The following is an 18,406-nucleotide window of genomic DNA, read 5'->3' on the forward strand; positions in this document are numbered from 1 at the left end:
CACAGCTGTCTGTCTGTCTATACAGCTGTCTGTCTGTGTCTACACACCTGTCTGTCTGTGTCTATACACCTGTCTGTCTACACAGCTGTCTGTCTACACACCTGTCTGTCTGTGTCTACACACCTGTCTGTCTGTGTCTATACAGCTGTCTGTCTACACAGCTGTCTGTCTGTGTCTACACACCTGTCTGTCTACACAGCTGTCTGTCTGTGTCTATACACCTGTCTGTCTGTGTCTATACAGCTGTCTGTCTGTGTCTACACACCTGTCTGTCTACACAGCTGTCTGTCTACACACCTGTCTGTCTGTGTCTACACACCTGTCTGTCTGTCTGTACAGCTGTCTGTCTGTTCCTCTTTCTGTGTATATATACCTGTCTGTCTGTCTGTCTCTGCATCTGTGTGTACGTCTGTCTGTCTTTTTGTCCATCTGTCTGTCTGTTTGTACATTTGTGTCTATATTCAGTTTATTGAAGTGAAATCAACATTTTAATTAATTAAGCAAACATATTCATGCATATGCAATTAGATAAAACCTCATTTGCATAAAGTTTCATATTGATATCAGTAGTTTAAAACCTGAGCCTGTTTACCTCAACACTGAGTTCTGAAATAAAATGAGCAGTTGTGTGTGTGTGTGTGTGTGTGTGTGTGTGTGTGTGTGTGTGTGTGTGTGTGTGTGTGTGAAGCATATTGTTTATTATTGTTTATAATTAAAGTGGATTAATTTCAGTTGTAATTAGCAGCGCAGTGATTAAACCAGCGATCAGTTCATCCCGAGAAAATCACCTTATTTCAGTCAATTACAGCTAAAACACAGACACGGTGATGGGCTTTACACACTCCCCTCATTACTGTCACGCTGTGTGTGTGTGTGTGTGTGTGTGTGTGTGTGTGTGTGTGTGTGTGTGCACGCGCAACTTTATAAAACACACTTTATGGCCCACTACTGACTGTTAATGAGCGTTTACAGAGTACAGAAACATCTTTAGCAGACGATCCCACTGCTGAGCACTAATAGTGCTCTCTCTCTCACACACACACACACACACACACACACACACACACACACACACACACACACACAGACTCCAAGGTCAGGTTTTCAGAAGGCTTCAGGGAGGAATGATACGGCAGATTATTGCGGTGATCAATAAGCGCAGAATGAAGCAGGAGGGAGTTCGTGTTATTGACTTTCTCACGTACAGTGGCAGTGTTAAATCTCTAATCATCACACACACACACACACACACACACTGACCAGAGAACAGCATCTCCTCCCCAGATTAGGGCTATAACTATATATGAATATTTGAATAGAACAGATAATGTTTTTTATATGAATACAGATATAAATCGTCAGCGATGGATTCAGTTGGGTTTCATTTATTTTTAAGAAAGTTTACCAAAAATCTTCACAGTAAGTGCAGTTTCTGCAGTATGAAGCAAAACAAAAAACAAAAAAACTTTGTATGTGATGCAATGTTTAATATCAAGTTTTAATATTAAGAACAACTCAGGGTTGCCAGGTTTCCAAAATTCCCACTTTGACTATAACTCAGAGCACACACAAAACAACTAAAACTAGATCAACATGTTCAGGAATATGAAACATTTGATCCAGGTTTATTCTTATTCTAAAACAAGTTAACATTATTGTTCATCTGTAATACACACACATTATACACGAAACCTGGCAACCAGCTCACAGTTCATCAGTTTTATATGAATCAGAGCTGCGATATTAATTTATTCCAGGAGTCCAAACGAAACACTGAGCTCCAAAGTAAAACCATATTTCTGTACCAACAATAGAAATATACTTAAAGGTGCTGTCAGGGTTGCCAGATATTTTCTGATTGACCTCAATCAAGTATTCATTTAAATCTCATTTAGTATGAAGCAACTCTTCAAGCAATCTGAACAAACTCGCCCTCACGAAGCAAGTTTGCAGTCCAAACTGTAAATAACAAGTTAAAGTGGATATCTATCTAAACAACAGAACTAATTAGCTTCTGAGGGATTTACAGCTGCATCTTATATTATAGGTTTATATGATAATGCAGGTTATTTCTGTGATCTGGCATCAGTCATCAAAAAAGTGGATAAAATCTCATAGCATGGCTGCGTCCAGGTTCCAGTTGTGATGATCAGGTTAGAGAGCTCTTCAGTGTCAGATCCTGAGTGAAGCCTGCTCAGTGATGTCCAGGGTTTGAGAAATTATCTGGAGTGAAATGTCTGCACATGCAGCAGCTCTGCGTTCTCCATACCAACGCTATTTATACTATTTACTTATCTTTATTATATGTTTAGTCACCAGTGTGAATTATTTATGTAGCTGCGAGGAACTGCTGAACGTCAGGTGAAATTGTAAACAAGTTTTTAGTAGCATCACGAAATAGTTCAGCACCGTGGACAGCTCCATGGACCACCACGCCATCCATGGAAGGACATGAAGGTGGCGCTATAGAGAACGCAAACACACAGCAGGGTGTCGGGGTACAGGCCAGGCTACGAGGTGCTGCACACAGACCTTCTTTGCTAAAGATTTTCCTTACAAATGGATGAAGATGGATGAAGGCTGTGACTCAGCATACAGAGATCTCTGAGTGACAGCTGCATGCTGGTTTTTACAGAGGTGTGGCTCAGTGCACTGCTTCTTGACAGGGCTGTGGAGCTAACGGACCGGACCGGACCGGGATGACTGGGGCATAAACCACACTTAAACTCATGGTATTTGTGCAGTGACGATTGTCCTTGTTTTGATCTTCATGAGACCTGCAGAACTGATGAGGTTTCAGCTGTGCAGTTCCGCGGGAGTAAGAGCCTGAGCTCAGTCTGTGGGCTGGTGTATGCAAATATTGGGGGAGTGAATGAATAATAATGAGCCACAACTGTTACAGAATATTCCATGATTTTGGAACTGGCCTGTTGCACAGATGCAGGATTTGTGTTTGAAAGCGGAGACGGCGGTGTTTGAGGTTCACGGTGTGTCGGGTCTCTTTACTGAACTCTCCTTTTGCAGCTGCGCCAAAACGCACACAGCGTAATGCGTTACACCCCGACCACAGACTCAATCCCACCGGTTAATAAAGGGTGATGAGGATTACGTGTGTGTGTGAGATTTAAACTCCTCTCAGATCACTCGTTCTCTCTGCTGTAAAATGTGCAGTTTAAATACGTTCATCACCTTTTACCTCTCCTCTGGTGTAAACATCACTGATATACCTCCACTCACCTGTCTCACTCCTGAGCTGTCTCCCTCCTCCTGACACTGTGTTTTATATTTTACTGATCTTATTTATTGTATGTATTTAGTCTAATTGTGTTAGTGCGCTGCATCTGTATTTTATTCTCTTTACCTACGAAAACACTGCACTTTAATACAGCATCTGTCTGTCTGTCTGTCTGTCTGTCTGTCTGTCTGTCTGTCACCACACCTGTCTGTCTGTCTCAGTACATCTGTCTGTCTATCTCTGTCTGTACACCTGTCTGTCTGTCTGTCTGTCTGTCTGTCTGTCTGTCTCAGTACACGTGTCTCTGTCTGTCTGTTTGTATCTGAATTTCATTCTGTTTAGCTACTGACACACTGCACTTCAAAACAGAAACTGTCTGTTTGTTCAGCTATCTTTCCTGCCCTCTGTCTGTCTCTCTCTACAGCTGTCTCTGCATGTCAATGTCTGCACACGTGTCTGTCTGTCTGTACATCAGGGTCAGAAAAAAATCCACCTTTTGGTGAAGTTGCTTTATCTCACGCTGAAAATTTAGTCAGAGGAAAACAAATCCTTCATCGAGAAATACTTATTTTCAACAAAAACACATGTTCCACTATTATTGGCCCCCCTGGAAATGATAGTGAACTCAATGTGCCTGAAGCATGTTTCTCATTTAAACTGGACGTGTGTGAGTTGATTGGAGTGTGTAGGAACTTTCAAACTGTAATCCATGACCTCCTGATTAACTGGGGGACAAATATGAGGCGACACAGAGGCCAAATTCCCTCAACATCACCATGGGAAAGATAAGAGACACACAAACCACATGAGGGAGAAGTGTGTTGACCTTCATAAGTCAGGGAATGGGGATACAAAATATCTACTCGCCTGAAAATGTCCATTTCTACTGTTAGGGCAAAAATAAAAAAAAGTGGACACCAACTGGAACTGTTCCACACTCACCTGGAAGAGGAGCCGAGTTTATTTTACCCCCACGTACAGTGAGGAGGGTAAGAGAGGCAAAAAATCCCCAAGGATCACTGTTGGTGAATTACAAGAAAAAAAAAAACCTTGGGGTTTCCGAGTCTCCAAAACCACCATCAGACTCCACCTCCATACCAACAGATTATTTGGAAGGTTCCAGAAAATCTTTTCCGTCAGTTAACCACAAACGTAGCACCTGAAGTTTGTGAAATGCTACGACAACTTTGACTGGGACCGTGTTCTCTGGTCTGATGGAACAGAAATGGAGCTTTCTGGCAACAAACACTCACGGTGGGTTTGGAGTAAAAAGAAGGACGGCTATAATGAAAAGAACCCGATCCCAACTGTAAAATATGGAGGAGGTTCTGTGATGTTTTGGGGCTGTTTTTCCTCCAAAGGCCCTGAAACCTTGTTAGGGTCCATGGCATCATGGACTCCATGAAACACCAGGACATTTTAAATCAGAATCCGGCTCCTCTGCCAGGCGACTAAACCTGGGTCATCACTGGCTCTTCCAGCAGGACAATGATCCAAAGCATCTGTCCAAATCAACACTAAAATGGTTCACTGAGCGCAGAATCGAGCTTCTGCCCTGAACATCTCAGTCCCCTGAGCTGAACCCCAGTGAAAACCTGTGGGCGGAGCTGAAGAGGAGAGAGCACAAGAGAGGGTCGAGGACCCTGGATAATCTGGAGAGATTGTGTAAAGAGGAATGGGCTCAATGCCCCGCTCTGGATCTCCAACCTTATAAAATGCTAGAGGAGACTCAATGCTGTTTTACTGGCAAAGGGAGATTCTACAAAGTATTAAAGGCAGGGGTGCTCATAATAGTGGCAGATGTATAGTGTATATTTTAGATTCCTACTTATTTTTTATTCTATTTATTTTACCAATTTTGTCTATTTTTAAATTATTTTATCTTAAGTGTTCAAGTACCCACCACCAAAGCAAGTTCATTGTATATGAGAATGGACTGGGCAATAAACTCACTTCTGATTCTGATTTTCCAAAGGTGGATCTGGTTTGTTTTGGGTTTTTCCCCCCTAACCCTTTCTACTACTCTTTACAAGGGGTGCCAATAATTGTGGAGGGCACTATATATAGTCTCTCTCTCTCTCTCTCTGCTGTCCCAGGCTCTGGCTGTGGAGATGGACAGAGAGGCGAGAGAGACCCGAGCTGAGCTGAGAAAAAGGAAGCGAGAGAGTAAGAAGAAGGAGGGATCAGGAAGAGGAGTGTCTCAGAGCTCCATGGTGAAAGCTCAGTCCATCGCTGCATCGATCCTCAATGTCAGCGCTAACGACCTGGCTAGTATCCTGGACACAGACCAGGTGGACTTAGTGTTGTTGTTCTTATTATTATTATTGAAGGCTTAAAGCTCTGTAGATTATACACTCAGTCAGAAAGTGAGTGAATCAGTGAATCACTGTGTAAGCCAGTAAGAAAGTGAATGAGTCAGTTAGTTAGTGAATCAGTTTGCAAGTCCATTATCAAAACAGTTAGTGAGTCAATTAGTGAACTGGTTAATTAGTCTGAGAGTCAATCAGTGAATCATTTAAATAATCAGTATATAAGTCAGTAAGAAGGTGGATGAGTGAGTCAGTTAGTGAGTCAGTGAGGTGAGGCTTTTAATGAATCAGTTAGTGAGTCGGTGAGGCTTTTAATGAATCTCTTCATCAGTCTTTGAGTCAAAAATGAATTTGTTCGTTTTTGATTCAGTGATTCAGGAACTAATTCTTAGTCAATCAATTTGTTGTTGAATGAATCAGTGAGTGAGTCATTTTGCTGAGTCAGAAACAGGCAGTGAGTTTGTTCATTAGTGAAAGAGTCTGAGTCAGGTGAGGTTCAGGGCGGAGACCTAAAACAGTGGGATGGCTGAGTAATAATGTGCATTCAAAACTCAGATCATTAACTCTGTGTGTGTGTGTGTGTGTGTGTGTGTGTGTGTTTGCTGCAGGAGGAAGAGGGTGATGAAGAAGCAGATGGAGTTTGGATGGATCACATACAGCAGCTCCTCCAGCAGCAGGTTTGTACACACACACACACACACACACACAGCCCTTATGGATAATCAGTGGCCTGTAGTCTGTCACTATCAGACTAGTGGCTTTGACCTATGACCTCAAAGCTCAGATCCTCCGCCTCCTCTTTTCCTCCTGCACACACACACACACACACACACACCCCTGAGGCAGCTTGTTAATGGTGAGTACTGTATTGATCTGACTTGTCGATGCTGAGTGAATGAGCGAAGACACACACACAGACAGAGGGCAGTATTGACGTGGCTGGTGCAGGATGACGAGCTGCAGGCTGTCGCTCTCTCTCCCCCTCTCCCCCCCGAGACTCTCTGTGACCCTCCTGCTAGTTTTTCTTCTCTCTCACTCATCTTCTCTGCACTTGTTTTTTTTTTCTCTCTCTTTCATTATAAACTCATAGCCCTTAGGGCTGTCTGTCTGTCTGTCTCTCCTTGTCTGTCTCTCTCTGTCTCTTTCTCCTCTTTAAGGAATGAATGTCAGATTGTTGGCAGGAGTGTGTGTGTGTGTGTGTGTGTGTTCTCTCTTATCCATCACCTAATGACACACACACACACAATGATCACCAGAGACTCACAACTCCACTATTTAATATGTGGAGTGTGTACGGATCACTTCCTGTTGGGCGGGGCCTGACCCCCTGTGCATGCCTGCAGTCGTATATTTATAATTGCGCAGGTTTATTTGTGAACGTTAATGATCATTACGGTGTGAGGACGCAGGGGCCGTTACGGACAGTGGGGAACGGCTGTTACACTCCAACAGCCTCGGTCCCGTCCCAAACCATCCATCCTAATCTCGCGCACAACACACACACACACACCTCCACCTGCTCCTCTCACAACTCTGCCTGCTTTATGGCTGTCAGAGCAGTGAGTGGTTTGAGGAATGGCTTTTTAAACTGTGATGGGACACCGGAGAGAGAGAGTGTGTGTGTGTGTGTGTGTGTGTGTGTGTGTGTGTGTGTGTGTGTGTGTGTGTGTGTGTAGTTCTGCTCATTATGAACACACAGCTAAAGAATGTTTGAGGAATTGTGAACATGGTTGTGTTTATAACAGAGTAAGCTGATGATCAGTGAGTAAAGTATTGAACAACTGAAAGCCCCAAACTTTTGTGGTGTTTCTGAGCAGTGGGAGGAGCTTAGCTGTCAATCAAACAAGGGGGTGGAGCAATAAAATCAAAACATTAATGATGCCCTTTGCATAGGACAGCAACTAATGACTGTTTTGATAATCAGTTACTTGTGGGGGTGGGGGGGGGCTTTTACTGTAACCACCAGGCCCTTTGGGAGATGAAGCTGCCACCCGTCTGTTTTAGTTACAACGTCGACGCAATAAAGAGAGAATGTTTTTCTGTCCCCTCACGTTCTCCTCCTCCTCTGTCTGTTTTGATGGTGTTTGTCTGCTGAACAGAGGTGAACTCTGACCCAGAGGAAACGGGAAGTGATGTATATAGGTCAGAAGTGTGAGTTTGCACCTGACTCTGAGAGAAACAGCGGATTAAAATAAAACAAAATGAACAATGTTTTTAATTAAACTAATCTGCGGTCCCGAGTGTCGACTTCCCTTTGATACCCGAGTCTCAGGACAACACACTGGGGCGGTAATTACACCCGGGGGACAGATGGGGGAGAGAGAGAGAGAGAGAGAGAGAGATGGACAGACCAGGGGGGAGAGAGAGAGAGAGAGAGACAGATGGGGGAAGAAAGAGAGAGACAGGGGAAGAGTGAGACAGATAAACAGAGAGAAATGCTGGTGTAGTGTTTTCTTACCTGCACATGTGACACATTCATTATCTTCTAATCACATGCAGGCCTTGACTCTGTTGTTGTTTTGTTGTTTATTTATTTACATTCTTCTGTTTGATCACTTTTTGATTTTAAACAGTGTGAAGATGAAAGATCAGGAAGTGTTTTAAATTCTAATTCTCCTGTGATCATGGAAAGGAGTGATGGTGTGTTTATACCTCCTCCTCCTCCACAATGGCCTAAATCTGTGTGTGTGTGTGTGTGTGTGTGTGTGTGTGTGTGTGTGTGTGTGTGTGTGTGTGTGTGTGTGTGTAAATGGGCTTGGATGATGGTCTATGATATTCTGTGCTGTGTTTATCACCTGCTTTGTCGTTGTCATGGACACAGTTTAGATGTTCCATGAGGAAGGAGGGTGCCTATGTAGTGAGGATGAACTGCGACAGGAAGTGTGTTTTCACATGCAGTGTTTGTGTTTGAGCAGAACCCTGGTGTGTTCCCTACCACAGTGTGGTTCTTTGGGCAGGTGAGAATCACACCCCGGTGCGCAGAGCTTGGGTGTGCTGTTGCCATGGTTACGCGTTGAGTTGACGCAGGCTGTGTAAGCTGGCATGTTAGCTAGTCATGTTGCTTGCTGCTCTTTCGACTCTTTTTTTTTGTTTGTTTTGTTTTTTTGGTTTTTTTACACATACACAAGAAGAAAAACACACGTGCACTTGGAGTGTTGTTTATCACTTACATCATATTCACGATTTTCACCCGACTTGATGGAAACACAGGTCTGTTCCCATGACAACTGGTTTTTGATTTTTCCCCCTGAAATCCATTTTTTATATCCAAAAAACAGATTTAATTGACTGTAGAAGGATTTGATTTTTCCAAATCTGACTGAACTTCAGTCAGAAATCAGGCAGCTTAGAAGCATGAGCCAATAGAAAACAAGGGAGCGGAGCTAAGATCTGTACTTCCAGGGGAAGAGATAAAATAAATGAAGTGAAGAGCAGGGAACAAGGAAGCAGAGTTACAAGCAGCGCTGAGCTCTGATTTTGTCCTGCCATCTTCACTTCTGATGCGCGCACACACACACACACACACACACACACACACACACACACGCACTGCAGCTTTTTACACACTAAATGAGGAAATCTCCCCCCGGCTCCTGTTGGTCGTTCACACAAATTGATCTCTTGAATCCTGCTCTTAAAACTCTGAATAAAGTAAGCCTGATCGATCTGTTCTGCAGGTGTGTGTGTGTGTGTGTGTGTGTGTTTAGTGGCTTTGCCTCCAGTCCTGCCCCAGGCTCTGTAATACTGCTGTCACTTAATTGGCCTGTAAAGCACCTGTACATTGTTGTGTGTCATGTCCTGGCGTCCCATCAGACCCAGTGAGTCGATAACGGATCAGCACCGCTGCTCCAAGGCAGAGTGTGGATCGGAGCAGGGCGAGAGCGGTCATGAGGGGTGTGTGTGTGGATTAGAGAGGGGTAACAAGGGGTGTGTGTGGATTAGAGAGGGGGGTGTGCGGATTAGAGAGGGGTGTGTGTGTGGATTAGAGAGGGGTGTGTGCGCGGATTAGAGAGAGTGTGTGCGCGGATTAGAGGGGGGGTGGATTAGAGAGAGGTGTGCGTGTGGATTAGAGAGGGGGTGTGTGTGGATTGGGGGGGGTGGATTAGAGAGGGGTGGGTGTGTGTGCGGATTAGAGAGGGTGTGTGTGTGCGGATTAGAGAGGGTGTGTGTGCGCGGATTAGAGAGGGGGTGTGTGTGGATTAGAAGGGGGGGTGTGGATTAGAGAGGGGTGTGCGGTGCGGATTAGAGAGGGGTGTGTGTGGATTAGAAGGGGGGGTGTGGATTAGAGAGGGGTGTGCGGTGCGGATTAGAGAGGGGGGTGTGTGTGTGGATTAGAGAGGGGTGTGTGTGTGCGGATTAGAGAGGGTGTGTGTGTGCGGATTAGAGAGGGTGTGTGTGTGGATTAGAGGGGGGGGTGTGGATTAGAGAGGGGTGTGCGTGTGGATTAGAGAGGGGTGTGCGGTGCGGATTAGAGAGGGGTGTGTGTGTGTGTGTGTGTGGATTAGAGAGGGTGTGTGTGTGCGGATTAGAGAGGGTGTGTGTGTGCGGATTAGAGAGGGTGTGTGTGCGGATTAGAGAGGGTGTGTGCGCGGATTAGAGAGGGTGTGTGTGTGGATTAGAGAGGGGTGTGCGGTGCGGATTAGAGAGGGGGGTGTGTGTGTGGATTAGAGAGGGGTGTGTGTGTGCGGATTAGAGAGGGTGTGTGTGTGCGGATTAGAGAGGGTGTGTGTGTGGATTAGAGGGGGGGGTGTGGATTAGAGAGGGGTGTGCGTGTGGATTAGAGAGGGGTGTGCGGTGCGGATTAGAGAGGGGTGTGTGTGTGTGTGTGTGTGGATTAGAGAGGGTGTGTGTGTGCGGATTAGAGAGGGTGTGTGTGTGCGGATTAGAGAGGGTGTGTGTGCGGATTAGAGAGGGTGTGTGTGCGGATTAGAGAGGGTGTGTGCGCGGATTAGAGAGGGTGTGTGTGTGGATTAGAGGGGGGGTGTGGATTAGAGAGGGGTGTGCATGTGGATTAGAGAGGGGTGTGCGGTGCGGATTAGAGAGGGGTGTGCGTGTGGATTAGAGAGGGGTGTGTGTGTGTGCGGATTAGAGAGGGTGTGTGTGTGTGGATTGGGGGGGTGTGGATTAGAGAGGGGTGTGTGTGTGTGCGGATTAGAGAGGGTGTGTGTGTGTGGATTGGGGGGGTGTGGATTAGAGAGGGGTGTGTGTGTGTGCGGATTAGAGAGGGTGTGTGTGTGCGGATTAGAGAGGGGTGTGTGTGCGCGGATTAGAGAGGGTGTGTGTGTGGATTAGAAGGGGGGGTGTGGATTAGAGAGGGGTGTGCGGTGCGGATTAGAGAGGGGTGTGTGTGTGTGTGGATTAGAGAGGGTGTGTGTGTGCGGATTAGAGAGGGTGTGTGTGTGCGGATTAGAGAGGGTGTGTGCGCGGATTAGAGAGGGTGTGTGTGTGGATTAGAGGGGGGGTGTGGATTAGAGAGGGGTGTGCGGTGCGGATTAGAGAGGGGTGTGTGTGTGTGGATTAGAGAGGGTGTGTGTGTGCGGATTAGAGAGGGTGTGTGTGTGTGCGGATTAGAGAGGGTGTGGGTGTGCGGATTAGAGAGGGGTGTGGGTGTGTGGATTAGAGAGGGGGGTGTGCGGATTAGAGAGGGGTGTGTGTGTGCGGATTAGAGAGGGGTGTGTGTGTGCGGATTAGAGAGGGTGTGTGTGTGGATTAGAGGGGGGGTGTGGATTAGAGAGGGGTGTGCGGTGCGGATTAGAGAGGGGTGTGTGTGTGTGGATTAGAGAGGGTGTGTGTGTGCGGATTAGAGAGGGGGTGTGTGTGCGGATTAGAGAGGGGGTGTGTGTGCGGATTAGAGAGGGGGTGTGTGTGCGGATTAGAGAGGGTGTGTGTGTGTGGATTAGAGAGGGTGTGTGTGTGCGGATTAGAGAGGGTGTGTGTGTGCGGATTAGAGAGGGTGTGTGTGTGCGGATTAGAGAGGGTGTGTGTGTGTGTGCGGATTAGAGAGGGTGTGGGTGTGCGGATTAGAGAGGGGTGTGTGTGTGTGGATTAGAGAGGGTGTGTGTGTGTGGATTAGAGAGGGTGTGTGTGTGTGGATTAGAGAGGGTGTGTGTGTGTGGATTAGAGAGGGGTGTGTGCGCGGATTAGAGAGGGTGTGTGCGCGGATTAGAGGGGGGGTGGATTAGAGAGAGGTGTGCGTGCGGATTAGAGAGGGGGTGTGTGTGGATTGGGGGGTGCGGATAAGAGAGAGGTGTGCGTGTGGATTAGAGAGGGGTGTGCGGTGCGGATTAGAGAGGGGTGTGTGTGTGCGGATTAGAGAGGGGTGTGTGTGTGGATTAGAGAGGGGTGTGTGTGTAGATTAAAGAGGGGTGTGCGTGTGGATTAGAGAGGGGTGTGTGTGTGCGCGGATTAGAGAGGGTGTGTGCGCGGATTAGAGAGGGTGTGTGTGTGGATTAGAGGGGGGGTGTGGATTAGAGAGGGGTGTGCGTGTGGATTAGAGAGGGGTGTGCGGTGCGGATTAGAGAGGGGTGTGCGTGTGGATTAGAGAGGGGTGTGTGTGTGTGCGGATTAGAGAGGGTGTGTGTGTGTGGATTGGGGGGGTGTGGATTAGAGAGGGGTGTGTGTGTGTGCGGATTAGAGAGGGTGTGTGTGTGCGGATTAGAGAGGGGTGTGTGTGTGGATTAGAGAGGGTGTGTGTGTGGATTAGAGGGGGGGTGTGGATTAGAGAGGGGTGTGCGGTGCGGATTAGAGAGGGGTGTGTGTGTGTGGATTAGAGAGGGTGTGTGTGTGCGGATTAGAGAGGGTGTGTGTGTGTGCGGATTAGAGAGGGTGTGGGTGTGCGGATTAGAGAGGGGTGTGGGTGTGTGGATTAGAGAGGGGTGTGTGTGTGCGGATTAGAGAGGGGTGTGTGTGTGCGGATTAGAGAGGGGTGTGTGTGTGCGGATTAGAGAGGGGTGTGTGTGTGCGGATTAGAGAGGGTGTGTGTGTGGATTAGAGGGGGGGTGTGGATTAGAGAGGGGTGTGCGGTGCGGATTAGAGAGGGGTGTGTGTGTGTGGATTAGAGAGGGTGTGTGTGTGCGGATTAGAGAGGGGGTGTGTGTGCGGATTAGAGAGGGTGTGTGTGTGTGGATTAGAGAGGGTGTGTGTGTGCGGATTAGAGAGGGTGTGTGTGTGCGGATTAGAGAGGGTGTGTGTGTGTGCGGATTAGAGAGGGTGTGGGTGTGCGGATTAGAGAGGGGTGTGTGTGTGTGGATTAGAGAGGGTGTGTGTGTGTGGATTAGAGAGGGTGTGTGTGTGTGGATTAGAGAGGGGTGTGTGCGCGGATTAGAGAGGGTGTGTGCGCGGATTAGAGGGGGGGTGGATTAGAGAGAGGTGTGCGTGCGGATTAGAGAGGGGGTGTGTGTGGATTGGGGGGTGCGGATAAGAGAGAGGTGTGCGTGTGGATTAGAGAGGGGTGTGCGGTGCGGATTAGAGAGGGGTGTGTGTGTGCGGATTAGAGAGGGGTGTGTGTGTGGATTAGAGAGGGGTGTGTGTGTGGATTAAAGAGGGGTGTGCGTGTGGATTAGAGAGGGGTGTGTGTGTGCGCGGATTAGAGAGGGTGTGTGCGCGGATTAGAGAGGGTGTGTGTGTGGATTAGAGGGGGGGTGTGGATTAGAGAGGGGTGTGCGGTGCGGATTAGAGAGGGGTGTGCGTGTGGATTAGAGAGGGGTGTGTGTGTGTGCGGATTAGAGAGGGTGTGTGTGTGTGGATTGGGGGGGTGTGGATTAGAGAGGGGTGTGTGTGTGTGCGGATTAGAGAGGGTGTGTGTGTGTGGATTGGGGGGGGTGTGGATTAGAGAGGGGTGTGTGTGTGTGCGGATTAGAGAGGGTGTGTGTGTGCGGATTAGAGAGGGGTGTGTGTGCGCGGATTAGAGAGGGTGTGTGTGTGGATTAGAAGGGGGGGTGTGGATTAGAGAGGGGTGTGCGGTGCGGATTAGAGAGGGGTGTGTGTGTGTGTGGATTAGAGAGGGTGTGTGTGTGCGGATTAGAGAGGGGTGTGTGTGCGCGGATTAGAGATGGTGTGTGTGTGGATTAGAAGGGGGGGTGTGGATTAGAGAGGGGTGTGCGGTGCGGATTAGAGAGGGGTGTGTGTGGATTAGAGAGGGTGTGTGTGTGCGGATTAGAGAGGGTGTGTGTGTGCGGATTAGAGAGGGTGTGTGCGCGGATTAGAGAGGGTGTGTGTGTGGATTAGAGGGGGGGGTGTGGATTAGAGAGGGGTGTGCGGTGCGGATTAGAGAGGGGTGTGTGTGTGTGGATTAGAGAGGGTGTGTGTGTGCGGATTAGAGAGGGTGTGTGTGTGTGCGGATTAGAGAGGGTGTGGGTGTGCGGATTAGAGAGGGGTGTGGGTGTGCGGATTAGAGAGGGGGGTGTGCGGATTAGAGAGGGGTGTGTGTGTGCGGATTAGAGAGGGGTGTGTGTGTGCGGATTAGAGAGGGTGTGTGTGTGGATTAGAGGGGGGGTGTGGATTAGAGAGGGGTGTGCGGTGCGGATTAGAGAGGGGTGTGTGTGTGTGGATTAGAGAGGGTGTGTGTGTGCGGATTAGAGAGGGTGTGTGTGTGCGGATTAGAGAGGGTGTGTGTGTGTGGATTAGAGAGGGTGTGTGTGTGTGGATTAGAGAGGGTGTGTGTGTGTGGATTAGAGAGGGTGTGTGTGTGTGCGGATTAGAGAGGGTGTGTGTGTGTGCGGATTAGAGAGGGTGTGGGTGTGCGGATTAGAGAGGGGTGTGTGTGTGTGGATTAGAGAGGGTGTGTGTGTGTGGATTAGAGAGGGGTGTGTGCGCGGATTAGAGAGGGTGTGTGCGCGGATTAGAGGGGGGGTGGATTAGAGAGAGGTGTGCGTGTGGATTAGAGAGGGGGTGTGTGTGGATTGGGGGGTGCGGATTAGAGAGAGGTGTGCGTGTGGATTAGAGAGGGGTGTGCGGTGCGGATTAGAGAGGGGTGTGTGTGTGCGGATTAGAGAGGGGTGTGTGTGTGGATTAGAGAGGGGTGTGTGTGTGGATTAAAGAGGGGTGTGCGTGTGGATTAGAGAGGGGTGTGTGTGTGCGCGGATTAGAGAGGGTGTGTGTGTGCGGATTAGAGAGGGTGTGTGTGTGGATTAGAGGGGGGGGTGTGGATTAGAGAGGGGTGTGCGTGTGGATTAGAGAGGGGTGTGTGTGTGTGGATTAGAGGGGGGGTGTGGATTAGAGAGGGGTGTGGGTGTGGATTAGAGAGGGGTGTGCGTGTGGATTAGAGAGGGGTGTGTGTGTGTGGATTAGAGAGGGTGTGTGTGTGGATTAGAGGGGGGGGTGTGGATTAGAGAGGGGTGTGCGTGTGGATTAGAGAGGGGTGTGTGTGTGTGGATTAGAGAGGGTGTGTGTGTGGATTAGAGGGGGGGGTGTGGATTAGAGAGGGGTGTGCGGTGCGGATTAGAGAGGGGTGTGTGTGTGGATTAGAGAGGGGTGTGTGTGTGTGGATTAGAGAGGGTGTGTGTGTGCGGATTAGAGAGGGTGTGTGTGTGGATTAGAGAGGGGTGTGTGTGTGGATTAGAGAGGGGTGTGTGTGTGTGGATTAGAGAGGGTGTGTGTGTGCGGATTAGAGAGGGTGTGTGTGTGGATTAGAGAGGGGTGTGTGTGTGCAGATTAGAGAGGGTGTGTGTGTGTGGATTAGAGAGGGGTGTGTGTGTGCGGATTAGAGAGGGTGTGTGCGCGGATTAGAGAGGGTGTGTGTGTGCGGATTAGAGAGGGTGTGTGTGTGCGGATTAGAGAGGGTGTGTGCGCGGATTAGAGAGGGTGTGTGTGTGGATTAGAGAGGGTGTGTGTGTGCGGATTAGAGAGGGTGTGTGTGTGCGGATTAGAGAGGGTGTGTGCGCGGATTAGAGAGGGTGTGTGTGCGGATTGGGGGGGTGTGGATTAGAGAGGGGTGTGCGGTGCGGATTAGAGAGGGGTGTGTGTGTGTGGATTAGAGAGGGTGTGTGTGCGCGGATGAGAGAGGGTGTGTGTGTGGATTAGAGGGGGGGGTGTGGATTAGAGAGGGGTGTGTGTGTGCGGATTAGAGAGGGCGTGTGTATGCGGATTAGAGAGGGTGTGTGTGCGGATTAGAGAGGGTGTGTGTGTGGATTAGAGAGGGTGTGTGGATTAGAGAGGGTGTGTGGATTAGAGAGGGTGTGTGGATTAGAGAGGGTGTGTGGATTAGAGAGGGTGTGTGTGTGGATTAGAGAGGGGTGTGCGGTGCGGATTAGAGAGGGGTGTGCGTGTGGATTAGAGAGGGGTGTGTGTGTGTGCGGATTAGAGAGGGTGTGTGTGTGTGGATTGGGGGGGGTGGATTAGAGAGGGGTGTGTGTGCGCGGATTAGAGAGGGGGTGTGTGTGGATTAGAAGGGGGGGTGTGGATTAGAGAGGGGTGTGCGGTGCGGATTAGAGAGGGGTGTGTGTGTGTGTGTGTGGATTAGAGAGGGTGTGTGTGTGCGGATTAGAGAGGGTGTGTGTGTGGATTAGAGAGGGGTGTGTGTGTGTGTGTGTGGATTAGAGAGGGTGTGTGTGTGCGGATTAGAGAGGGTGTGTGTGTGGATTAGAGAGGGGTGTGCGTGTGGATTAGAGAGGGGTGTGCGTGTGGATTAGAGAGGGTGTGTGTGTGGATTAGAGAGGGGTGTGCGTGTGGATTAGAGAGGGGTGAGCTCTTACACCTTTTTACAGTTTCTCAGGAACACAATGGAACAAACTGCGATTTGTTTGTCTAATTAATCTGAGAGAGAGAATAAAGAGACACTGGAGAGGGAACGACTGTTTATCGCTGCTATAGCATCAGTGACGTCAGGAACGCCCATTAAATGTCACTACAATCTGACAAAAAAAGTGTGAAGTTATTTCAGTAAATAAAATGTAATCATAAAATATAATAAAATATATTCGGCTGTGCTGTTATAGTTAAAATAATCAACTTTGTGCTCTCTCTCTCTCTCTCTCTCTGTTGTCCCCCCCGGTAGAGTGTCTCTGCAGGTGAGGTGTTAGATGTTTTGTTGGTGAAGATGAAGGAGAACAGAGCGCTGATGGAGGAGCTGATCATGCTGAGAGCGAGTCACTGAAACTAAGAAGGAATAAAAGCACATCTCTCCATCCTTTATTTCTTTTTCCTGCCTTCATTTCCCTGCCTTGATCTTTTTCTCCGTTCCTTATTACCTTTTTTCCTCTTTTCTTTTACTCTTTTCAGTCTTTCTCCTTCCATCCTCTTCTCTGATTTCCACTCCTTTTCCTTTTCCTATCCCGTTCATCATCTCTCCTTTTGACTTTGTTGTCTTTTCCTCTTGTGTAAAACATCTCTCTTTTTCTTTCTTCTCCTCAGTTCTTCTTGTTTCTCCTCTTCTGACTTCCTCACCTCTCTCTCTCTTTCTCTCTCTCTCTCCTCTTGAAGGAGGCTGAAGTCTAAGTTCTAAAGTCTGTGGCTGTGTGATTGGATACTTTACTCTGTGTGTGTGTGTGTGTGTGTGTGTGTAAAATGTCATGTCTGTACAGATGTAGTGGTGTTTACATGATTAGTACCCACATGAATTAAACTAATTTATGGAGTGTGTTTGTGTTTATACTCCGTGTGATCAGCTGATGTGTTTGATATTACACACACACGCGCACACACACACACACTGTCCTGAGATAACATCACTGACTGCACCTTTACTGGTCATAAAAGTAATTTTTATTCATAAAATATATTTCAAACAGTCGCTGCCCAAATTGAGAATGAGTCTGAGGCTAAAATCGAGACAGGGCGCAGTAAATAAAGCGCACTGCTCAGAGCTGAAAGAGTAATAATAACATCAAGAAATTCAAAACACAAACATCAATCAATACGCTTTCAGTTTTATTTGGAAGCAGTACTGAAAAGGCACGACTGAGAGGCGGACTGACCCACTGCCTCAGCCCCAAAGGCGCGGTTACCTTTTAGCCTCAACCGAGAGCACGGACCGACCGGCAGCGACTGATCAGAAGACCTCCGAGACCAAGGAGCGGCGTAAAGAGAGCGCAGGTCCACCATGTAGGAGAGGCTTCCTCCATTAACAGTTTCAAAAATAACTCAAAGGAGTTCACACTGGATCCTGTACTGGACAGGAAGCCAGTGTCAGGGAGTGAGGGAAGAAAATACAAATATCTGAGAAATCACTGTTATGCTCTCACTGTGTAAACTCATAAAGCTGTTAATAGTAAATCTGTTTGCCTGAAGACATTTTCTATACATCAGGAATTAATTTCACTTAATTCCAAACATCTCTCTGTCGTAGCCTTGAGTTTGTGTTACTTTGGCCTTTTTTTCTCTCTAATCTTCATTCATTCCTTTGTTTCTCAATCTCTCTGTCTCATGTTATGTACAATTAACGACAGTATGTAAAAATCATCCAGTCAGGAATTAACGAGAACAATCCGTGTGTGCGTCTCGTCCTCGCTATGCTAATGATGTCGTTTTCCTTTATCTTTTTTTTATAATAAGGGATTAGTGCAGGACTGCAGCTCCAGCAACTCGGGGACCAATTTATCTGATCCAAACCGACCCCGGCGTTAATTACCATTCATTAACATAGTTCACATCTCTCTCTTCCTGTGCAGTCCCAGGAGCGAGTTCGTGTCAATATTTGTCCCCGCTGAAGGACACGACGCTTCATACTGAGGTGTGCAAATGTTACTCTTCCGAAATGTGAATCACCTGCTCATATTTTATTCAACACATTGTTTTATTCACTCACAAAATTATGCAATGAAGATGCAAATAATAAAATCCAGATACTGAAAGGCATTTTTAAATATTTATTTTATTGCTCCTAGTATTTTGGTGAAAACAATGTTATTAAATAGCTAATAAAGAT

General features: G+C 47.7%; 1 protein-coding gene across 5 annotated transcripts in view; it reads left to right on the plus strand.

Annotated features, from left to right (window-relative positions):
• Window positions 1–17,121, plus strand: part of cntln (centlein, centrosomal protein) — a 189,865-nt gene extending 172,744 nt beyond the window's left edge. For all 5 annotated transcript variants that reach the window (XM_060926631.1, XM_060926634.1, XM_060926635.1 and 2 more), the window contains 3 exons: window positions 5,332–5,526; window positions 6,153–6,221; window positions 16,538–17,121. In XM_060926631.1, the coding sequence (XP_060782614.1) occupies window positions 5,332–5,526; window positions 6,153–6,221; window positions 16,538–16,636 (363 nt within the window). In that variant the 3' untranslated portion in view covers window positions 16,637–17,121. The remainder of the gene's footprint in view (window positions 1–5,331; window positions 5,527–6,152; window positions 6,222–16,537) is intronic.
• Window positions 17,122–18,406: the final 1,285 nt, after the last annotated feature.

The sequence above is a fragment of the Neoarius graeffei genome, chromosome 7, assembly GCF_027579695.1.
Source record: "Neoarius graeffei isolate fNeoGra1 chromosome 7, fNeoGra1.pri, whole genome shotgun sequence".
In the NCBI taxonomy this organism is placed as follows: Eukaryota; Metazoa; Chordata; class Actinopteri; order Siluriformes; family Ariidae; genus Neoarius; species Neoarius graeffei.